At 56.5% G+C, this 13,231-nt stretch overlaps 1 protein-coding gene across 1 annotated transcript; it reads left to right on the top strand.

Moving 5' to 3' along the window:
* Nucleotides 1-12,245, top strand: LHFPL4 (LHFPL tetraspan subfamily member 4). Its single transcript, XM_048316206.1, has 4 exons — nt 1-499; nt 9,707-9,943; nt 10,126-10,142; nt 10,431-12,245. The coding sequence occupies exons 1-4, from the start codon at nt 94-96 to the stop codon at nt 10,437-10,439; spliced, it is 669 nt and encodes a 222-aa protein (XP_048172163.1). The 5' UTR covers nt 1-93; the 3' UTR covers nt 10,440-12,245.
* The last annotated feature ends 986 nt before the right edge of the window (nt 12,246-13,231 follow it).

The following is a 13,231-nucleotide window of genomic DNA, read 5'->3' on the forward strand; positions in this document are numbered from 1 at the left end:
GCTCTTAGGCCGCGGCCCCCCCGCCCCGCCGACCCCGGGCGGGCTCCCCGCCGCCCCGGCCCCTCCCGTCCTCCGGCAGCGGCGGCCGGCAGGATGCTGCCCTCGCAGGAAGCCTCCAAGCTGTACCATGACAACTACGTGCGGAACTCGCGCGCCATCGGCGTGCTCTGGGCCATCTTCACCATCTGCTTCGCCATCATCAACGTGGTGGTCTTCATCCAGCCCTACTGGGTGGGCGACAGCGTTAACACGCCCAAGCCCGGGTACTTCGGGCTGTTTCACTACTGCGTGGGCAGCGGGCTGGCGGGCCGGGAGCTGTCGTGCCGCGGCTCCTTCACCGACTTCAGCACCATCCCCTCGGGCGCCTTTCAGGCGGCCGCGTTCTTCGTGCTGCTCTCCATGGTGCTGACGCTGGGCTGCATCACCTGCTTCGCCCTGTTCTTCTTCTGCAACACCGCCACCGTCTACAAGATCTGCGCCTGGATGCAGCTGCTGGCAGGTACACACCGGCACCGGGAACCACCGGCACTGGGAACACCGGCCTGCCCCGGGCCTGGCGGCGGGGGATGGGTGGGGAGACTGGGCAGTGCTGAGCATGCGGCACCCCGGGAGCCCCCAGCAGTGATAGTGGGGTCCCTGGCTACAGGAACACCAAGGTTGCTCAAGGAAGCTGGGCTGAGTCCAAGCACTGCAGGGCCGTGGTTCCAGGATCCAGCCCCACAGCTTTGTGGGACACCCAAGCCAGGGACTAGTGCTGACAAATTAGAAGGAATGGGCACCAGTTCGGGACACCGGCACCCACGGCTCCCTGGTATCCCCTGGGCACAAGGAACACCAGGGCTGCCCAGGAAAGCTGGGCTGGGTACAGGTACTGTGTATCAATAGGGCACCCCAGCCAGGTGCTGGCCCTAAGACATCCCAGGACTTCCTGGGACAAGCAGGCCAGGCACTGGCACTGACAGAGCACCACAAACAGGTGCTGGCTCTAGGCACTGGCACCTGGATCTCCCCAGGCAGAGGCTGGCCGCAGGGAACACTGGGATTGCTCAAGAAAGCTGGACAGGTACAAGCACTGTAGGGCCATGGGTCTTCCCAGCCAAGAAGTATCCTCAGGACACTCCAGGGCGTCCTGGGGCATCCAGACCAGGCACTGGCACCAGGAATGGTGGCACCTCTTCTGGGCACTGGAATCTGGGATTCCCCAGGCAAGGTCTGACCCCAGGGAAACATAAGGCTCCCTGGGACACATCAGGAGAGCTGGATCAGGGACCCACCTCAGGCAACCCCAGAACAGGCACCAACCCTGGGACACCTGGACAGTCTGGAGCACCTCAGGACATCCTGGGCTAGGGACCCACCTCAGGGCACCTCAGTACACCCCAGTCAAGGACCAGCATTGAGACACCCTACAACAGGGACTGTCGCACAGAGTCAAGGACCAAATGCAAGATGGCCTAGGACACACTGCACCAGCCCCCTGGGGATCCAGACACCCCGGCACACTCTGCATCAGGGACTAGCCTCTCTGTCAACCCCAGAGACATGGGGTCGTCCCCAAGAGATACTCACTTTAGGGGAACTCTCATCCCCCAAAGGGACCCCACCACTGGAAGAAGCCCATGCATGGATCCCCCATCCTTGTAAAAGCACCCTTCAGCTCCCTCTTAAAGACATATTGTACCCAGACCCTCTCTCTCCCTCATCATGAAAGGGCTGTGAGGACAGGCCTTTCCCAGCTCTCTCCAGTGCTTCCCACAGAGGAACACCATAACCTTGATGTCTCCTCAGACATGACCACTCAAGCCCAGTAATTAACCCCCCAAAAGTGACCCTGTCTATAGATCCTCCTTAGCTCCCTCCACAAATGAAACCCCACTGTAGATGTACCCCAAGATCCTCACAGACTCACTCCTCAAAGTGACACTGTACAGTAACCCAAACCTTTCCCCAGAAGGGGACCTGATGCCAATATTGGTAAGGATCCCAAGTATCCCCTTATGCACAGACCTCCAAGGTGTCCTCACCCAGGGTCTGTCCTTTTGGGAGAAATATCCTGAGCAATGATGTTGAGCTTCCCCTGGTAGCAAGACCCTTCACTTCCTTCTCTGCCCGGTTTTACCAGGTGTGGACAAACACTCTTACTCTCCACTGCATACTAAGTGTGAATAGACCTAGAGCTTCCACTGGAAGGACTTAGAGTGCCCCTTATTCCTAATGAGAAGGGCCCCAGTCCTAGATGTGGAAGGATACAGCCCCTCTGTGTGAGGAGCTTTCCGCTAGCCCAGCTCTCTCCCTTGCAGCTGGCTTGGGCTGGAAAGCCTGACCTCCCCTCACCCAGATCAGGACCACAGCCAGACCTGCAGCTGCCTTGGCTTATCAGGAAATTCCCTCATCTTTAATTTTCCCTGTCCTGAAGATTTATCAGTTTAAAGCAAGCTCAGAGCCCAAATCCTACTGATTGTCAGCAGCTTAATCAAGTGGGTTGGAGCGCCCAGCTGCTACTGCTGCACAGGGAGCTGCGTGGCAGAGGGTACTGCACTGGAGGCAGCCCTGGGTCTCCTCCCCAGTGCCTCCTGTCCTGTCCTGGCTCAGGTTTGGGTGGCCACAGCAGTACTTTGGTGCTGTCACCTTTGGGTACCCCTCACCTTGCCTTGCGGCTTGTCCTTGGTCACACTTTGCACCTTGTGGTTTCACGTGTTGCTCACAACTGCACTTGTGAGAACCCTGAGTGCTCATCTCAGTGGGGCCATGGGCTGACCCTTCTGGCCCCAGCCAGCCCAGGTTGGCTTGGAGCTCTCCCAGAGCAGCATGGCTCCATGGCTTCTCTGTCGGGGAAAGTCCAAGGCAGCATTAATAGAGACTGGCCCTCCACCCTGCCCTGGGACAGGACAGCATGAGAGAGCTGCTGTCCTACAGGACAGGCTGGTGTTCCCATCAGAGAGGGCCTGGATGCAGAGGTGGTGGTGTGGTGTGTTCCAGCAAGAGAGTCTTGTCTGGCAGGGTCAGGCAGGGCTGAACTTCCCTGGGCATGTCAGAGGCAGCCACAGGCAGATGTGTTACCTTGTGCTTGGAGAAGGAACTGCCATGACCTATGGAGAGAATACCACAGGCCAGATCTTATGGGTAGGGCAGGGTCATAGCCTGGTGCAGGCTCTGGCACATCATGATGGCAAACGTCAGAGATTCACCTGCCTGGAAAGTTGAAAGATTCTGCCAGAGCAGAGAACTTGGAGGAGCAAAGAAGGAAAGGACATTGCTTCTGCCTCAGGGAGGTTTTAGCTGAAGAAGGACATGCACTACTACAGCAGAAGCAACTGTGAGGCCTGAAGTCGCTTGGTCTCACTGATGAAAGCCAGGTGAACCAGGTGGTGGGCAGAGAGATGGGGCAGAGGTGTCCCCACCCCATCCCTGTGGGATGGCTGGTGCAGAGTAAAGGGCTGCTGATTGTGGACATGGATGGGCTCTTCAGAGGAGAAAAGCCAAGTGCAGGAATATGGGGGAGGAGGATGAGGAATTCAGGATCTCTTTCAAAAAGAAAAAAACAACCAGCTTTAAACCATCAATGTCTAATTAGTGGACAACAATCAAGACAGGGTTTAATTAGAGCTTGACAGAAAGCTCTAGCTCAAAAGCCACTGCCCCCCCCCAGGAGGAAACTGGATCTAATTAAGAGGAAACACTCTGCTTTATCGCAAATAGAATTGTGGCCATCTGCCCTGTTCAAAATCCCAGTAACACAAAACTGGAGACTCTGCTAAATCCTTCTGTTATAAAACCAGAGATGGGCCCTTAACATGATCACATCAACAACTGTATGACTGACAGCACCTGATGCCACCCAAGTACTCCAAATTAGTGGGGGAGCACCTTCAGAAAGTTCCATGGGATGATGCTTTCTTGAAAAGAAATGGGCTGTGAGGGTGATCCCCATTGGGATTCATCTCTAGGAAATCAGAGCATAGGAATACACCACCACCAGGCTGCCCAGGAGCCTGAGCATTTCCTCTGATTCCCCAATACTCCGCTGTAGCATAAGACACAGTCACCCTGTGAGTTAACTCCGATCTTTGAACAAAGTTGTCCTGGTGCCCAGCATTAATGCCCTTGCAAGACAGCCCAGCTGCCCCTGTGTGACACTGCATCCATGTGGCTCCCATCAGGATGATTACCCCAAGTGGGTCCAGGGTTCTGTTTGCAGAAGGTCTTTGGTTTTGTACTTAGAGTCTATTGAGGATCAAAAGAGGCAGCCAGTTGAGCACACCATCCTGTTTGCATGGAGGAATTGACTGGCCACATTTTAACGTGTTTCCCTGTGCTTCAGGTCCAGCAGTCAGTGTGGTGAGACCTCCACACTCCCTCCCTTAGGGGTACATGACACATGGGGTGCCTTCCCAACTGGTACCATGCTCTTGGCCTTAGGGCTGGGCTTTGTCCTTACCAGTGGCATTTGGGCATTAATTAGGCACCTTGCCTGATGGAGAATGTGGTAATACATATTCATCTGAGCCCTTTTCTCCTTTGGGAAACTCCTTTCAGAGCTACACTCACCTCTTGGATGGGCCCTTCCAAGGCCTGAGAACAGAGGCAGATCCCTGCGCAGGGCTTCATCTTCTGCACCTCAGCTGTGTTTGCCACCCTCTGAGTGGGGACCCCTTGCGCGGCACAGTTTTGGCATATCCATGGAGAGGAGTAGTGAGGGAAGTTGCCAGCTGCCAGGGCTGAGCATGGTGGAGCTGTGTGGTGGTGTGGCCTCAGCCCCAAGGGAGAGCAGGATTTGGCCTGAGTGAGCGCCAGAGCCCCAAAACCCTTGCTGGTTCTGGAAGCAATGCAGCGGCTCTGCTGAACCACATCAGGACAGGCTCATCTTCCTGACTGGGACTTGCTGGAGAGCCAAGTCCTTTCAGAGAGTTTGAGGTTTCAAAATATTGTTTTCATGGATATAAAAGTCATTTGTTGAAATTCTTAATCAAAAAATACGACGCAGATCCCACTGCTCCAAACTGGCTCAGAATGTAACTGGGACAGCTGCTGAGCATGAGACTGCCCAGGGAGGTCGTGGAGTCTCTGTCTCTGGAATCATTCAAAACCCACCTGGACGTGTTCCTGCATCACCTGCTCTAGGTGACCCTTGGCAGGGGGGTTGGACTAAATGATCTCCAGAAGCCCCTTCCAACCCCTTCCAACCCTAACTATCCTGTGACTCTGCAGTGTATCCTCAAGCCCTTTCTCTGTCAAAGGGAGAAATATTGCCCATATATGAACCGCTTCCACCTGCTGACCTTGCAGCAGAAATAACAACACTGCAAAAACGCTCAGCATTTGCTGAATTACGGTCTTGTGGACCCCGAAAGAGCTTTCCTGAAGATTCTCCTCTTCTTCCCCTACCGTTCAGGTCTTGCAACGGGGACAGGAGCCGGGCTGCAGCCCATCCCTTGCCTCTGTGCAGCGCCGTGTGCTCCGCAGCAGCAGCAGCCGCGGGGTTTGCTCGGCAGCGCAGCTCTCCCGTGGCGGCTGTTAATGTGCCTGTGTACTCGCGGGGAGGGGCTGAGCTGGGCGTCTCGGAGCCGCTCATGTCCTGGAGCTTACATCCCTTAACTGTTGTTCCAGATAAAGTAACTGTCAGTTCTGATTCATACAAACTCATAACTCTATTCTGAATCCTGCTGATTTTTTGGCACAGAAACAGCCTGTGGAGCAGAACGCCGTAAGGGAGCTCGTGTCTGTGTAAATGGTCCTGAGCATGCTGCCCTTAGTGTTCATTTATTTTTGAGGGATTTCAGTTTTTAGGGGGAGGAAGGGGGACTGTGCTTGTCCCCTTTCCTTTTGGTGCTCAGCTCTCAGGAGGTCTTCTGGTGAGAAGCAGCCACTCTAGACCCCAATAGCACAGCCCAGCCCCTGTTTCCTGGGGTTTTTGGGTGCGCTGTCCCCATGCCAGGTGTAAAAAGCTCCTTTGGGACCCAGTGATGGCTGGTTTTCCCCCCATTACCCCACATCTTCCCGTTTGTGTGTCCTGTGTCGGTGTGATGCTCTGGGGGAGGTCACATCTCAGCTGCAGGGCATGTCCTGAGCTTCTTCCACCCATGGCAGGCAGAAGCAGTAAAAGCCAGTTTTCACCCACACTTGCAGACTAAACTAGACAGAAAAAGTGATTAAAAACATCAGACTTTAATCTTGCAGGCATAATTGCTCAGGGCAGTGGTACTCAGCAAACATGGGGGTTACTAAGACAGTCCAAATTAGCTAAATGCACCTTGTACCAGGAGATGTTACCCTGCCAGGAGGAGCCTCCTTGTTCTGCTAAAATCTTGCTCCAGTGTTGCAGCCTGAGTCATTACGTTGCATTCCCTTTGATTAATTTTTGTGAGAATATCAAAAGCCCTTGAGATGCCCATGTTGTTTCTAAAGGACCTTGACAGGGGAGGATTACACCACCACCATGGGGAACCATGAACAAGCTGTAAAACCAAGCCAAGAAATGCCAACTTTCTGGGGCTAGAGCCTCAGCCCCAGCAGGATCCTTCTCCCCCCGTATACACCCTGTCCCAGTGATCACTGAAATGCTTGCTCTCAAAACTGTCTTTACAACTGGGAAAACTCTAGAAGAGAGAGTTGGAGCCCAGGGTCTAGGGGAAGGATGGCAGCTGTGGGGTGTGACAGACCAGCCAGCCATCCTTGATGCCACTGACAGTGACGACTGGCACCACACCCTCAGAAAAACAGGAATTAAAAGCAAAATGGACAAGAGGTGGGTTATTATTTCCTCTTTAATAGTGGCTCTTCATAGGAGTCCTCACCTGGTGTTTTTCTTGTGGTTGCAAGGCATAGAAATAGGCTGCTTTAAACAAAAACCAAGGTTTTCGTGCAGGTCTGCAAGGGGTCTTGGGGCATTTGGAAGTAGGTGCTGGCAGAATGGTGCTGCGGGCAGAGGAATGGGCAGGCAGAACCCTGACTCCTCATCCCTCAGACCTGTTGGAGAGGGCAGCGCTGAGGCCTGTGGGCTGTGTGGGGATCCCCTCCTTGTTCTTGCTCTGCTCTTCAAAGCCACTCCTTGCTGCAGGCACGGGAAGGTGTTTCCAGGACATTGGGCAGCCTGGGGACGTGTAGAAAAGGGAATTGCTTGTGACAGAGCAGAGGACTCGGCTTGCTGCTGGGAACATGTAGGACAGATGGGAAGAGGAGAGCACTGAGCTGCTCTTTGCCAGGAGAGGACCTGCCTTCAGTAGCACAGCCCCACCTCAGCCACTTCCCAGGGAGCTGTGGAGTAGTGAGGGGCTTTTGGGAAGAGGCCGGTCACCCTAGGGCAGAGGCATTTGGGTGCATGTGGTGACTTGGGCACACGCCTCTGCCCTGTAGTAAATACGTTGTTTAATTCTGTCAAATGGGCTGTGAGGGCTTGGGCAGAGATCCTGCAGCTGCTCGGTGGGAGAGGGCACAGACTCCCTTTGCCCTGGTGCAGTACAGAGCAGGCACACGGAACAAGAGGGATCGGGGCAAGCAGACACAGGCTGGAGCCAGGCAGTGTCCTGGCAGCAGCCATCACTGCCTGTCCCCTGTGACTGTGCTGTGACAACCCACTGCACCAGTGGCTCCCATACCTTTTTGAGCCACCCTACTTTTGCCTTAAACGCTGTCTCCCGTGGCCTCCGTGAGTGCCGTAGCTCTCCAGCACATTGGTCCGCTGCCTCATGCATCACTGCTTGTCTTGCCATGTTTGGGACCTGCAGATGTCCTGGGAGACTAACATCTGTGCTGTTTTCAGAGCAGTGAGCTCTTGGCAGGCTTCTGCTTTATCTGGGCAGCTGGACCCACCTGGACCCCAGATAATAGCTCAGAAATGCAGAGGACATGCCAATGCCTGCAAAGCCCAAGGATAGACCCAGGGGCTGCTGTTCTGCTCCTGTGAAGGAGGCTGCAGTCCTGTGAAGGACTGAGGGCTGTGCACAAAGGCAGGGAGCCTGCCCAAGCCCTTGCTAGTGCAGGTAAAATTGGTTCCTGCTTTTTTTAACTAATATTTGCCTTCTACCACCCTGGGCACAGCATTATTCTCCTCTGGGCCCAGAGTGGCTCTTGCCAAGGGCTGTTGCCCACCCAGGCAGCTGGAGCTGCTGCTGTGCTGTCCTCCAGCCTCACTGTGCACCTGTGGTCCTTTTCTCCTCCTCAGTGATTTCAGCAGATCTCTTACAAGTGTGCCCATTTCCAGGCTAGGTTGTGCCAGCCTGAGCAGTGCTGCAAAGGTAAACCCATCCCCTTGCTGGGGATTGCCAGAGAGCACCTTAGCTTGTTTCATAGCTGCGCTGCACTGGGAGCTCAGTGGATCCTAAAATCCTCTTAGCATCTCTCCTTTCACAGGAACAGTCCCTGGCACAGGTCTGCTGCACCTGATCCCCTTTAATTCAGGCCCTCAGATGAATTAATGCCATCCTGTTCCAAGGTGCCCAGGTCAGTCAGCAGCAGTTCAGGCTGCTCCTCACCATTTACCATGCAGTGCATGGCATTGGTGCTGATTGTGTTTCCTTGCAGAGTTTTGGGTTGGCCTTGCAGGTTTTGGGTTGGCCCAGTCCCAGTGGGCAGGGAGCTCCCCCAGACTGGCTGGGAGTCCCTGGTGATGATGTGCTGGAGACGCCGGCTTGGCTCTGTGCAGCCGTGTGGTGCTGGGGTGCCACCAGGGCTGTGCAGGGCAGTAAATCAGCATGCAGGGCTTGCCACTGTCCACAAAGATACTTTTACCAAGGAGGTTTGCAATATGTGTGAAGGAGTCAGAGACCAGGCAGCAGCTGCTGGGTGACATCATGTGCTGGTTTCCCTTGGTGTCCCTGTCCTTTCCTGGCCTCAGCTCTTTCGGATGCAAGGGCTGTACCTACTCCTGGTGTGATGCCCTGCAGGCCCTTCCCTCCCTTCCTGGGATTTCCTTTCCCCACGGAGAGCAGTTCAAAACACATGTCAGCACCCAGAAAGCTCATGCTAGACCGCCAGCTGCCTGCCTGCAGGGTGTTTGCTGTAAGGGATGGGGAGGTAACTTCTTACTGGTATGGGCACAAGCTTCTTGGTTCTTCCTTAACTCAGGGCAAAAGTACCTGCAGGCATCACAGCCAACATCATTACTATTTTTAGCCTTTCCAGCTGATATGGGGTGAGGAGCTTTTGTACTTGCTGTAGTCAGAAAAAGTCACCTCCTTACCTTGACAGTCACAGGCTTTGTCTTGGCATTTCTGTCCCTGTGTTCTCTGATGTCTCCTTGCTCAGCACAGAGCATGCTGGGTGGAGGCCTGCTGGGAAGGTGACCCCGCTGGGAGTGGTGCTCGCAGGCTGTGTGGTGGTTGGGTGTGGGGGTTCCTGGGGATGCCGGTCCTCTCCACAGGCAGCATCCCTGCCCACCATGCACCGGTAGCTCCTGCCCACATGCAGGGAGCTTGTGGTGATGAGGAAAGCCTGTGGGTAGCCACTGATCCTGTGGCTGATGCTGGTAGAAACCAAAAGCCTGAAGTCCCTATTTGTACGTGGGCCAGGTTTGGGGCAGACAAAAACGCAGTCCCTGGGGCTACTGAGGCAGTGGTGGCTGTCACCTGCAACATTGCTTGGCTGTCATGGGGCCAAGGTGGGCTCCCTGCCAGACATGGGCTGCTTTAATGAACTGACTGGGGGGCTCATCCCAGCACTGCCACTCCATGTCTCCTCTGATGCTTCCCTCTCCTCTCTCTCTCAACAGCACTCTGCCTGGTGCTGGGCTGCATGATCTTTCCCGATGGCTGGGATGCAGAGACCATACGGGACATGTGCGGGGAAAAGACAGGGAAGTACTCCCTGGGCGACTGCTCCGTACGCTGGGCTTATATCCTGGCCATCATCGGCATCCTCAACGCCCTTATCCTTTCCTTCCTGGCCTTTGTTCTCGGCAACCGGCAGAACGACCTGCTGCACGAGGAGCTCAAGGCAGAGAGCAAAGGTGAGTGCCACACTGCTGGGGGAATCCTGGTGGGAACAGCCTGGGGGGCTTCGCTCCTCCGGCAGCCCAGCAGGGGTCCCATGGGCTTAACTGCCACCTACAAAGCAAGCCAGGCTGGGCAGGGTGGGAAGGAGCTGCTGAGCCTCTGCCCTGCCTGACCTCTCTCTCTTCCGTTTCCACAGATTTTGTTGGCACTGCGGTAAGTCTTGAGTTGTCACTGTCCTGTCCCCTGTCCCTCTGTGGTGTCTCTGCATGTGACTATGCTGGGTGTCTGTGTGACGTGGGATGGGATGGGATGGGATGGGATGGGATGGGGGGACCCTGGCTGTGCAGGCAGTAGGGCTGGGGGCAATAGGGAAGGGAGGCAGCAGAGACAGGGTGGGTGGCAGGGATGGGGGACAGGTGTATGCCTGGCACATGCTAGGGGCACGATGGTGCAGTAAGACCTGCCCAAGACCATCCCCAACCTGCTGTGCTTTCCCTGCAGAGGATATAAGGCCGACCATCCGCAGCAGGACCCTCTTCCCATGGCCGGCAGCCTGGGCGTTCCCTCCCTGTCCTGCCCTTCATCTGCTGCCAGTGGCCACACAGCGTCCCGCGCCGCCCTCCGGGCCCCGGCGCCCGTGCCAGGGATGCGCCAGCCGCCCGCCGCATCCACGGCCACCTCCATGTCCACGCCGGCACCACCATCCCACGCACCTTGCCAGCTCCGTGCCCACTGCTGCCTGCGGGCCGCCGCCGGGGGAGGATGCCTCAAACCCGCTTTGTTCAAGAACAGAATCCAGCTGCGGTTTTGTTTCAAGGAAAAAACAGTCTTGGAGTTTTTAACAGATTTCTACATCCCCAGGACTCCTGACCTGCTGCCTCCCACCCGAACGCGCACCCAGTGACGCCCCGTGCCGGCTGCTCCGGGTCCCGGACCCCTCCCCACTCCCATTTTGTACAGCTCCGTGATCCTGTCTCCACAGCCAGGGGACCCGGTGGCCGGGATGGGGCCCAACCCCTACTTTTACATGTAAATTCATATTCTCTAAACAGGGTAAACTGACTCGAGCCCCCTCGCCTCCCGCCCCGGGAGTCCAGCCCAGGACATGGTGTTTCCTGGTGCGTGGCCGGGGCTGCAGGCTGCTGCTCACTCCCCCCAGCATGGGGACCGCAGGGGCCTTGCTACTGCCGGCCGTGGGACACCCAACTCACGCCGCTGTTGAATGTAAGCCCTGGTAAGTGGGAGCAGCTGAACATGCAAAACCCCTGGGCGGGCACAGGAGGACCCCCCCCTGCCAGACCCCTCCCCGAGCCGGCCACGGGCTGTTGCCAAACGCCTTCCCTCCCCATCCCCATACGGTGCTTTATCTCCACTGGTGACAGCAAGGCTTTCCCTGCCACACGGCATGGCCGGGTGTAGCTGAGCACTCCTGTACCCACCCGGCCTCCTGGCTGTACCTCGCTGGCCTGTGGTGATGGCATGTGGGGAGCTGGTGGCTGCTGCCCAGGCAGCGCTGAGTCCGGCAGCCTCCAGGGCCCACACACAGCACCTGAGAGCCGACACCCTGGCATGGGTAGCTGCAGCCCAGCTGGGGCTTTGCTGGCCAGACCAGTGTGTGTGTGTGGGCTTCCCCTAGTCACAGAGGCTTGGGTCACCACAGCCCTCACAATGCAATAAAGTCCTCAGCACTGGCCGTGTCTCAGTGCGAGCAGCTGGGGCTCCTTGCAGGGCCCAGGGCAGGGCCCCCAGGGGCTTGTGGGGGGCCCTAGCAGGGCTGGACCCACGCACTGGGCAAGGCCAGGGAGCAGGGCGAGTGGGCGCAGGGAGCAGAGTGGGACCACGGTCCTGGGATGGGGCCACGGAGCGTGGAGGCTGCTGGGGGATGGCAGTGACGGGCTCTGCAGGACCCAGCGCCTCACCAGGCACCAGGGGCTGGCTGGAGCAGGTAAGTGGTGCCCTGAGGCCCTGTGGGGTGGCGGGGGATGGAGCTGTGCCAAAACACCATCTGGGAGCCAAAGTCACCCGGGATGGAGTGGGTGCCAGCACTCCTGCCAGTGTAGTCTGCTAGCCACGAGCCCAGCGGTGCCCACATCCCTCCAACAGCTGCCCCCCAGAACGAGGTCAACAGGAACCCACTGCGCTTGGCAGCACCCGGGTCTTGCCAGCTTGCGAGTGCTGTTGCCAGCTGAATTGGAAAAACAAACCAAGAAAATCAGTGGAGAAAGGAATACAGTAGCTGTAATATATATGTATTTTAGTACAAAGTTTGATACAGTGTTTCACAAAACCTTATTGAAAAATATAATTCAAACCAGACAAGCTTGGAGCCCTGTGGTGTGGGGAGGGTTGGGATGGGTTCTTCCTGGCCATCACCAAAGGAGGTGGTCTGCAAGGAGGCCCTGGGGACTGTCTGAGCTGTGGTGGGGAGCCTCCGCCCACATGGGCTGGCACACAAAGAGGGGCTCTGGCCAGAGTAAGTCCCGAGAGAATGGGTCTGTCCCACTTCATGGAAAAGCAGGGGGTGGGGCAGGGATCCCATCCATCCCTAGGAGCCTTTGAACCCATCCCTTCCGTCTGTCAGCTCACTGACTAACACAGGCCGATAGGAGCCTCCTGAAATTCATCCAGTTCCAGTGTCTTGATGGAAAACTACTTAAGTGGCCAGTCAGTCTAGTGGCATGCTCTGGTAGAGGAGTGGGGAGAGCATTCCAGGCTGTGCGAGGGCAGCATGGAGAGCTCTGGGACTCGCAGGGAGCTTCGGCCAGCTCTGGCTCCCCCGGTGTTGGACAATGCTCACAGCCCGGGTGAGCCCCGCACGTGCGGATGGCAGAAGAGGCTGAGAAGGGCGGGGTTGGTGCTACCCACAGTTGCTTTCAGGGAAGGAGTAGTGGAGATGGAGCCACTCTTTTGGGGAGGCAAAAGGACAGAATGAGCCATAACAGATGCTGTCCCACGAAGTGTCAGGGGGAACATTCTCACAGTGAGGGCAGTCGAACACCAGAAGCCATGGGCACCTCAGACCAGCACCTGCAGACACACCTGGCAGGCCCCACACCAGGCTCAGCCCACGTCAGGCTTCCTAAGGAAAAGGCAAGCAGTGAAAACCCTGGATACCGGGGCTCTGGCACACCAGAAACCAGGTTTTAAAACAGGTGCAGTCATGCAGGGGACATCCTCCGCATCCATCTCCTCCCCAAATGAGAATGAGCTTGGGCAAGAACAGCAGCAGCAACACAGCCAAAAATCTCACAACCCCAGCCAGAAGGTCGGGGAATTTCCTCAGGAACAGCAGCTCCCAGTTT

The sequence above is a fragment of the Corvus hawaiiensis genome, chromosome 11 (assembly GCF_020740725.1).
Source record: "Corvus hawaiiensis isolate bCorHaw1 chromosome 11, bCorHaw1.pri.cur, whole genome shotgun sequence".
NCBI lineage: Eukaryota > Metazoa > Chordata > Aves > Passeriformes > Corvidae > Corvus > Corvus hawaiiensis.

What these genes read in the sequence shown, in the direction of transcription:
- LHFPL4 (XM_048316206.1), top strand. Translation starts at nt 94, where the DNA reads ATGCTGCCCTCGCAGGAAGCCTCCAAGCTGTACCATGACAACTACGTG. An exon ending in CTGGATGCAGCTGCTGGCAG is followed by an intron (nt 500 to 9,706) that starts GTACACACCGGC and finishes CTCTCTCAACAG; the next exon opens with CACTCTGCCTGGTGCTGGGC.